The sequence below is a fragment of the Mus caroli genome, unplaced genomic scaffold (assembly GCF_978045245.1).
Source record: "Mus caroli unplaced genomic scaffold, Mus_caroli_1 scaffold_8, whole genome shotgun sequence".
Classification (NCBI taxonomy): domain Eukaryota; kingdom Metazoa; phylum Chordata; class Mammalia; order Rodentia; family Muridae; genus Mus; species Mus caroli.
Genome location: NW_028227263.1, coordinates 4675986 through 4686066, shown reverse-complemented (window position 1 = coordinate 4686066; position 10081 = coordinate 4675986). Strand labels below are relative to the sequence as shown.

The 10081-nt window shown below is 42.2% G+C and overlaps 1 protein-coding gene across 1 annotated transcript; it reads left to right on the top strand.

Moving 5' to 3' along the window:
* The first annotated feature begins 4663 nt into the window (after nt 1-4663).
* On the top strand, nt 4664-5629 carry LOC147002826 (olfactory receptor 13A1-like). Its single transcript, XM_085842496.1, has one exon. The coding sequence runs from the start codon at nt 4694-4696 to the stop codon at nt 5627-5629; it is 936 nt and encodes a 311-aa protein (XP_085698622.1). The 5' UTR covers nt 4664-4693.
* Nucleotides 5630-10081: the final 4452 nt, after the last annotated feature.

The following is a 10081-nucleotide window of genomic DNA, read 5'->3' as shown; positions in this document are numbered from 1 at the left end:
TAGCAGTGTTCTCCTGCAATTCTTTAAGGGATTTTTGTACTTCCTCTTTAATGTCTTCTACCTGTTTAGCAGTGTTCTCCTGTATTTCTTTAAGTGTGTTATTAAAATCCTTCTTGATGTCCTCTACCATCATCATGAGATATGCTTTTAGATCCGGGTCTAGCTTCTCCGGTGTGTTGGCGTGCCCTGGACTGGGCGAAGTGGGAGTGCTGGGTTCTGATGATGGTGAGTGGTCTTGGTTTCTGTTAGTAAGATTATTACGTTTACCTTTCGCCATCTGGTAATCTCTGGGGTTAGTTGTTATCGTTGTCACTGTTTAAAGATTGGAGCAGACGCTGTGTTCCACTCACCAGAAGTCTTAAGATCCTGTGGCGGGTGTCCTGGGTAGCTGGCGGGTGTCAGCTGACTCTGCGCCCTAGCTACCCCGCTGCTGGTCTGACCGGAAGAGGCTTGTGGCCCTACTCAGGCCGGTTTTCTGCCTCCCCAACCAAAGCAGTCTCAGGTCCCGCGCGATTGGACTGGAGCAGAAGCTGTGTTCCACTCACCAGAAGTCTCAAGATCCTGTGGCAGGTGTCGTGGATAGCTGGCGGGTGTCAGCCAACCATGCGCCCCAGCCACCCCAGTACTGGTCAGACAGGAAGAGGTCCTTGTTTTTATCTTTACACTTCTTACTGAGTTAAGATAAAGTCTCAAAAGATATTTAATTTCCATTTCTATGTAGGCTTAGAATGTTGAAAATTTCTTTAAAACTGTTTTGGGGCTATTTGTGTTGCATCTTCCGAATATTCTCTGTTAAATTCTATTCCCCATTTTTTGCTGGGTTGTTGATTTCTTGATGTGTACATTTTTGGTTGTTTGTATATTCTAGATACTAACCTTCTATCATGTATATAGTTGTTAAAGACTTGTTGCCATTCTCCAGTCTGCCAATTCACTCGAATGATGGTGTTCTTTTATAAATAGATGCATAATTGTAGCATGTGGACTAATTTGTACATTACTGATCTTTTTATTAATACTTTTATTCATTTACATTTCAAATGATATCCCCCTTCTTAGTTTCTTCCCCTAGAAAATCCTCATTCCATCCTCCTTCTGCCCCTTCGCCTTTGCCTCTATGAGGGTGCTTCTCCTCCCATTTACAAACTCCTGCCTCACCACACTAGCATCCCTCTATGCTGGGGCATCTAGCTTCCATAGGACCAAGGGCCTCCCCTCCCATTGATGCCAGATAAGGACATCCTCTACTACATATGCAGCTGGAGCCAATGCTCCCTAGATGTATACTCTTTGGTTTGTGGTTTAGTCCCTGGGAGCTCTGGGTGTTCCAGTTAGTTGATATTCTTCTTCCTATGGGGTTGAAATCCCCTTCAGCTCCTTCAGTCCTTCCCCTAGCTCTTTCATTGGGGTTCCCAGGCTTAAACCGATGATTGGTTGTGAGTATCTGCATCTGTATTGGCTAGGTACTTGTAGAACCTCTCAGGGAACAGCCATAACAGGCTCCTATTCAGCAAGTGCTTCTTGATAACAGCAATAGTGAGGAGGGCTGGTGTCTGCAAATGGGATGGATCCCTAGGTGGGGTGGTCTCTGGTTGGCCTTATTTTCAATCTCTGCTCCATTTTTTGTCCTTGTCTTTCCTTTGGACAGGAACAGTTCTGGTTAAAAATTTTGAGATAGGTGGGTGGCTCCATCTCTCAACTGGGGGCCAGGCCTATCTACTGGAGGTGGTCTCTACAGGTTGTATCTCTCGTTTTGGGGGGTATATTGCCTAAAGTCATCACCATTAGGTCCTGGAAGAATCTGGGTTCCCTGGAGTCTAGGACTTTCTAGTGGCTAACCCCAGCTCCCCATCCCCCACTGCTACATGTTTCTATTCACTTTCCTGACCATCTGTATTTCTCTTCTGTCCAGTCTCTTCTGTCTCTTCTGTATTTCTTTCCAGTCCTGATCCTGCTCCACTTTTCCCTCCCCCTACTCTCTCACTCCCAGGGCCCTCCCTCCCTCTACCTACTATGATTGTTTTGTTTCCCATTCTATGTAGGATTGAAGCATCTACATTTTGGTCTCCCTTCTTCTTAAGCTCCATATGGATTGTGGGTTGTATCATGGGTATTCTGAGCTTTTGAGCTAATATCCACTTATCAGTGAGTACATACCATATGTGTTCTTTTGTGTCTGGGTTACCTAACTTAGGATGTTATTTTCTAGTCCCATCCATTTGCCTGTGAATTTCATGAAGTCATTTTTTTAATAGCTGAGTAAATTATGTAAATGTACCACATTTTCTGTATCCATTTCTCTGCTGATGGACATCTGGGTTGTTTCCAGCTTCTGGCTATTATAGATAAGGCTGTTATAAACATAGTGAAGCATGTGAACTTAATGCTTGAACTACCATGGTCCTGTTCAGAAAGTCTTTTCCTGTGATAATGAGTCACATATTCTATAATTTCTCATTTTTAGGGTGTTTGATATTATGCTGAGGTCCTTGGTCTAATTGCAGCTGAGTTTGGTACAGGGTAAGAGAAAGTGACTAGTTTCATTCTTCTACTTGTAAATGTCCAATTGAACCAGCACCATTTGTTGAACATGCGATTGTTTCTCGTGTGTTTTTTTCGCGCTTGTTTCTTTCTTTCTTTCTTTGTCTGTTTACGAAAAGTCATGTGTACATAGATGTGTTGACATGTTTCTGGGTCCTCAGATCACCCCAAGGATTTTATTTCTCCGTCATTTCTTCTAAGGTGTATCATTTAGGAATAAGTTAGTTATTTTCCACGTAGTTAGATTTGTATAGATGTGTTATTAATACTAAGAAATTTCTATCACATAGTCTGTCACATGTTTCAATTATTTTTTAATCTTTCCCTTAAGCTCTGAGGCAGGTGAACAAAGGAATGGAAGCAAATAAAATTGATTACATGTACTATCAAGGGAGTATTTTACAGTTTCAAATATAGTTGAATTAGATAGCCTGATCAAGTAAATCCCAAGAACATTATAGGAATTTGATTTGAACTTCTGTTTCAGCAGAACCTTGAGCAATACTAAATACGCATTAACATTCTCCAGTACAATAGAATGGGGAGGAGGAGACATGGTCAGTCATATTCATATGGTTCCAAAGGGTATTCCAAATACAATATTTCTGTAACTATAATTTGAAATGTAGAAAGATATAGTCAGCATAAATAACTAAATAAGAGAGAAAATAGATTGTGAGCCATACTAGGAAAATTGTGTGGAATAAAATGTGAGCAAAGAAAATGAAGGGTTATACAGCAAAGTGGGAGTGTGGTATGCCACTGCACTCAGTGAATGAAACATTTCACTGGAAGACTGCTGCAAAATGAAGAATAGTTCCAGATAAGGAACACGGCAAATAATTTCCAAAACAGATTTCCAGATAGGGTAGAGTATATCCACATATACACTCAGACAGGAACTTATGGAAAAGACTAAAGAAGGATGTTAGATGAGTCTACTATGTCAAGCTATGGAGTGCTAGTCACTGAATGACTGTGGGGAAACATGGTGAGTTTTGCTTAGGGCAGAAGTCCAGTTATCTTAAGTATACCATTAGTATCCCTTGAGTGGTAGAGAAGGAAACTGGAAATGATGGAAATGACAAGAACCCAGAAATTATGAAACTGCTGAAGACCTTGTGAACATGAGTTCTAAGAATGGGGAAGCTATAGTTTCACTCATTGAGGATCAGTTGGATTAGAGAGGAAAGATGGTAAAGAACACCATTCTCTTTGCTCATGGAGCTGAACAATAATGAGGATCTATCAAGGGAATAGACTACACATAAGAAAATGAGTCAGAAAGATGGAGCTGAGCTCCATGGAAAAAGTGTCTGGAGTCACTGTGTAGCTGAGGGTTAATTATTGATTAAAAGTACCGAAACTACAAGAAACTTCTGTAAACAGTGGTAATGACTTCAGCTGTGGGTATGTTGACTTCAGTGTGCACTGGGGTTCATTAAGACAGAAATGCCCCATAAGCAGTTTAGGTTCATAGGGCTGGGTTTTAAGAAATATTCTTCGTGGTCATAGATTTGATGTGGGTTAGAGTCAGAAGACTTCCAAATACAGAAGACACCAATAACAGTAATTAATTCAAAAATACAAGGATACTTGGCCATGGGGGTGCCGATATCTGGTTGAGATGGGTAGTTGGACAACAACTCCAGATATCAGAAGAGACAACGTGCCTGTCAGCTAAGAAGGCCAAGTGTAGAAACAAAGATATAATAATCATCTCAGTGTATCTGACTAATATTCTCATCAGGTGGAAAATAGGAGATGTGAAAGTAAGGGGTACAGCTGGGTCACCAAGCACTGTCCCCAGAGCACAGGGCTCAGTGGCAATGGAGAGGAAAAGCATAGGCAGGTGCTGAATAAAGGATGCTTCTCCCTTTCCAAATGTTCAAGAGCAGAGAAGAACATAGGTTCCCCTTGATAAAACACTACAGGGGGAAAGTTACCATGTGTGAAAGAAGAGAAAATGAAATATATGTGGCTTTCCAATGGTGTGATACACACAAGAAAAGACAAGAGGCTTTCATGAAGGAAATACACTCACTCCTTCCCTTTCTGACAGCAGACAGATTGGATCCACATTTTGAAGTGGTAAACTGTGGCATTTTATAGGAACCTGAAAGGTATAGCAGTGGACCCCATCCTCTCCTTGATGATGTTGAAACTCAACCAGACAGAAGTGACAGAGTTTGTGCTGGAAGGGTTCTCAGAGCATCCTGGTCTAAGACTGTTCCTGATAGGCTGCTTCTTGACCCTCTACATGATGGCTCTGATGGGCAACATTTTAATCATCGCTTTGGTTACCTCCAGCACTGGGCTCCACAATCCCATGTACTTTTTCCTGTGCAACCTGGCTACCACAGATATTGTGTGCACCTCCTCTGTGATTCCTAAGGCCTTGGTTGGCCTAGTGTCTGAGGAAAACACCATCTCCTTCAAGGGATGTATGTCCCAGCTCTTCTTCCTTGCATGGTCAGCATCTTCTGAGCTGCTGCTGCTCACGGTCATGGCCTATGACCGCTATGTGGCCATCTGCTGTCCCCTGCACTACAGCTCTAGGATGAGCCCACAGCTGTGTGGGGCCCTGGCCGTGGGTGTATGGTCCATCAGTGCTGTGAACGCATCTGTGCATACTGGCCTGATGACGCGGCTGTCATTCTGTGGACCCAAGGTCATCACCCACTTCTTCTGTGAGATACCCCCACTCCTTCAGCTCTCCTGTAGCCCCACATATGTAAATACCATTATGACTCTTTTGGGAGATTCCTTTTTTGGGGGCGTCAATTTTGTGCTTACCTTGCTATCCTATGGCTGCATCATTGCCAGCATCCTGCGCATGCGTTCTGCTGAGGGCAAGAGAAAGGCCTTTTCTACATGCTCATCCCACCTCATTGTGGTTTCTGTGTACTACTCATCTGTGTTCTGTGCCTATATCAGCCCTGCTTCCAGCTATAGCCCAGAGAGAAGCAAATTTACCTCTGTGCTATACTCGATCATCAGTCCAACCCTCAACCCTCTCATCTATACACTGAGGAACAAGGATGTCAAGCTTGCCTTGGGCAGAATATTGGCCTCTTTCTCACATTAAATGGAGAGGTACAGGCTTTTCTTCTGGCCTGTGCTGTTCCTAATCACACTTTTCTAAGAGCAGATTCGTGGGGTGTGGTTTATTTATCTCTGTTTTAGAAAAGCTTTGCCTGATGCAAGGACTGGACCATTCCACTCACTGCAACCTTAAATACACTAAAATTCTTACTGGCAATGTAAACAAAACACTCAAGCTTTATTTCCTTATAAATAAAAACTATTTCTAAAGTAACTAAAGTTCACCTAAATGGAGGTGCCATGTTCCTACACTGGATGATATTCAGTGAGTGTCAATAGTGATTGTCACAAAAGAAAAGCATTTCTTGCAGGGACTCTCTGCAAACATAACAGGTGCTTGTTTCAGAGCTATGGCTAATAAATCTAAACTTCATAATGAAACATGAGCAGCCAGCATGGACACAAGTTGCATGTCTTGGATTCTCCACTTCACACTTTTCTATGAGCTCTGGGAGTCAGGTCGTATGGAGAAAGAGATAATCTATGAAACTGAGGTAACATTCAAGTTTCAAAATGAAGTCACATATGTCACAAAGCATACTTATGACCATGAAAACAATCGATCTTTCATGGGAAAGATTAATTATTTCCAGCAGAGATATGGGGAAACTAGTTTATTGATGACATGCAAAACATAGAGTGGAGCTTTATTCACACTATAAATAAAAATTAACCAAATATAGATCATAGACAACAAGGCTTGGTTAAAACTTTCTTATTCATACATCATTTAATCATCTTATTTTTCTTTCCTGAAACTCTTCAAGGTCCTAACTACACACTTGCCTACCCACCCAATACCCACACCTCTCTTTCCCTTGCAACAAAATGCACAAAATCCAAACCAATAAAACAAAATAATAGCAAAACAAAACAAATACACACTCAGAAAATGAAGTCCTTTATACATTGACCAGTTATTCCTGGCTCAAACACTTCAGAACAATGAGGAGGCAGCAGGAGGAAGGAAGAGGATGGAGAAGTGTATCTGTAGTAACTCTTGAAAGAATGATGGAATGCCAACTCAGTGGATAAAGGCAGCTTCTGCAGGAAATGCTGATAAAAAGATGGTGTATCCTTTTCAGACTAAACACGTTCTTGGTCAACCTACTTCACTATTCTTCATAAATGCTGTACCATACCAAAACTGGTGATGCAAACTCTGTATGTTGTATTAACCAACCTTCATCTTTGTGACAAATAAATATATTTTCAATGTATTTATACTGACTCATAGATTCAGAGGCCTCAGTCCATGGCCATTTGTGTCTTTGTTTTGGCCTTTTGTGAGGCAGGGCTTTGCAGCAATGGGAGTATGATGGAGAACTTTCTTCCCATCATGGCAGCCCAGAACACATGAAAAAGGAACACTTCTGGGGACCAGCCAGACCTAGGAACTCTGCCCATCTAGTAGCATGAATTCCTTCCAGTGTGGGCTGGTGTCCTGAGCAGACCTTGGACAGAAACTCCATGGCCAATCCCACAACACCTAGAGGAAGCTCTACTCCCAGGCTCTCTAACACTCCCAGGATCAGAGGTGAGGAGTACACATCTGCCCCAAAACTGGAATTAACTGAGACAAGCAGAACCCAGGCATTCAGGAATTCCACCTGACCAGTGGCACAGGTTCCTTTTGGTGTGAGGCAGACCTTGGGTTTGAACTCTGCAGCCAGTCCCACAACACCCAGAAGAAGCTCTACTGTCAGGTGCTCTAACACGCTCAGGACCACAGGATCACAGGATCACAGGATCACAGGTGCTTGGTCACACCAGAATCTAAAGGTCCCAGAGGCAACTTGACTCCCAGGAGCTCTGAGATACCCAGGATCTCATGATCACAGGATCACAGAGACAGCTGAACTCTGAGGAGTTCTGACATAATCAAGATCACAGGAAGGACAGACCCCAGTCAGATATATCGAGGGCAGGTAGCACCAGAGATAATCAGATGACAGGAAGCAAGCATAAAAACATAAGCAACAGAAACCAAGGTTAGTTGGCATCATCAGAACCCAATTCTCCCACCATAGCAAGTCATGGATATACCATCATACCAGAAAAGCAAGATTTGAATCTAAAATCACTTCCTTTATTTGTATGCAGTTTTATTAGATATTTTCTTCATTTACATTTCAAATCATATCCCGAAAGTCCCCTATAACCTCCCCCTACCCTGATCCCCAACCCACCACTCCCACATCTTGACCCTTGGCATTCCCATGTATTGGGGCATTTAATCTTCACAAGACCAAGGGCCTCTCCTCCCAGTGATGATTAACTAGGCCATCCTCTGCTACATATGAAACGAGAGACTAATATCCACTTATCAGTGAATACATATTGTGTGAGTTCTTTTGTGATTGTGTTACCTCACTCAAGATGATGCCCTCCAGGCCCATCCATTTGGCTAGGAATTTCATAAATTCATTCTTTTTAATAGCTGAGTAGCACTCCATTGTGTAAATGTACCATAATTTCTGTATCCATTCCTCTGTTGAGGGGCATCTGGGTTCTTTCCAGCTTCTGGCTATTATAAATAAGGCTGCTATGAACATAGTGGAGCATGTGTCCTTTTTACCAATTGGGACATCTTCTGGATATATGCCCAGGAGAGGTATTGCTGGATCCTCCGGTAGTACTATGTCCAATTTTCTGAGGAACCGCCAGACTAGTGGATATTAGCCCAAAACGTAGGATACCCAAGATACAAGATAAAATTTATAAACGCATGAAACTCAAGAAGAATGAAGACCAAAGTGTGGACACTATGCTCCTTCTTAGAATTGGGAACAAAACACCCATGGAAGGAGTTACACAGACAAAGTTTGGAGCTGTGATGAAAGGATGGACCATCTAGAGACTGCCATATCCAGGGATCCATCCCATAATCAGCTTCCAAATGCTGACACAATTGCATACAATAGCAAGATTTTGCTGAAAGGACCCAGATATAGCTGTCTCTTGTGAGGCTATGCCGGGGCCTAGCAAACACAGAAGTGGATGCTCACAGTCAGCTATTGGATGGATCACAGGGCTCCCAATGGAGAAGCTAGAAAAGTACCCAAGGAGTTAAAGGGATATGCAACCCTATAGGGGGAACAACATGATAAACTAACCAGTACCCCGGAGCTCTTGTCTCTAGCTGCATATGTATCGAAAGATGGCCTAGTCGGCCATCACTGGAAAGAGAGGCCCATTTGACTTGCAAACTTTATATGCCCCAATCCAGGGGAATGCCAGGGCCAAAAGAATGTGAATGGGTTGGTAGGGAAGTGGGGGGGGGGGTATGGGGGACTTTTGGGATAGCATTGGAAATGTAATTGAGGAAAATACGTAATAAAAAAATATTAAAAATTAAAAAAAGGAAACTAGAGACACAAGCTCTGGGGGTACTGGTTAATTCATATTGTTATTCCTCCTATAGAGTAGCAGACCCCTTCAGGTCCTTGGGTACTTTCTCTAGCTCCTCCATTGGGGAACCTGTGTTCCATCCAATAGATGACTGTAATTATCCACTTCTGTATTTGCCAGGCACTGGCAGAGTCACACAAGAGACCGCTATATCAGGGTCCTGTCAGCAAAATCTTGTTGACATATGCAATAGTGTATGGGTTTGGTGGCTGGTTATGGATGGATCCCTGGGTGGGGAAGTCTCTGGATGGTCCTTCCTTCCATCTCACCTCCAAACTTTGTCTCTGTTACGCCCTCCATGGGTATTTTGTTCCCCATTCTAAGGAGGAACAAAGTATCCACACTTTGGTCTTCGTTCTTCTTGGGTTTCATGTGTTTTGCAAATTGTATCTTGGGTATTCTAAGTTTCTGGGCTAATATCCACTTATCTTATCAGTGAGTGCATATCATGTGAGTTCTTTTGTAATTGGGGTAACTTACTCAGAATAATATCTTCCAGATCCATCCATTTGCCTAAGAATTTCATAAATTTATTGCTTTTAATAGCTGAGTAGTACTCCATTATGTAAATGCAACAGATTTTCTGTATCCATTCCTCTATTGAGGGACATCTGGGTACTTTCCAGCTTCTGGCTAGTATAAATAAGGATGCTATGAGAGACACTAATACTTATAGAAGAGAAAGTGGGGGAAAGCCTAGAATATTTGAGCACAGGGGAAAAAATTCCTAAACAAAACAGCAATGGCTTGTGCTGTAAGATAGAGAATCAACAAATGGGACCTCATAAAATTGCAAAGCTTCTGTAAGGCAAAAGACACTGTCAATATGACAAAAAGGCCACCAACAGCTTAAGAAAGGATCTTTACCAATCCTAAATCAGATAGGGGACTAATATCCAATATATACAAAGAACTCAAGAAGATGGACACCAGAAAATCAAATAACCCTATTAAAATATGGGGTACAGAGCTAAACAAAGAATTCTCAACTGAGGAATATGGATTGGATGAGAAGAAAAAAATG

Coding starts and splice junctions, on each gene's coding strand:
- LOC147002826 (XM_085842496.1), top strand. CDS start 4,694: ATGATGTTGAAACTCAACCAGACAGAAGTGACAGAGTTTGTGCTGGAA.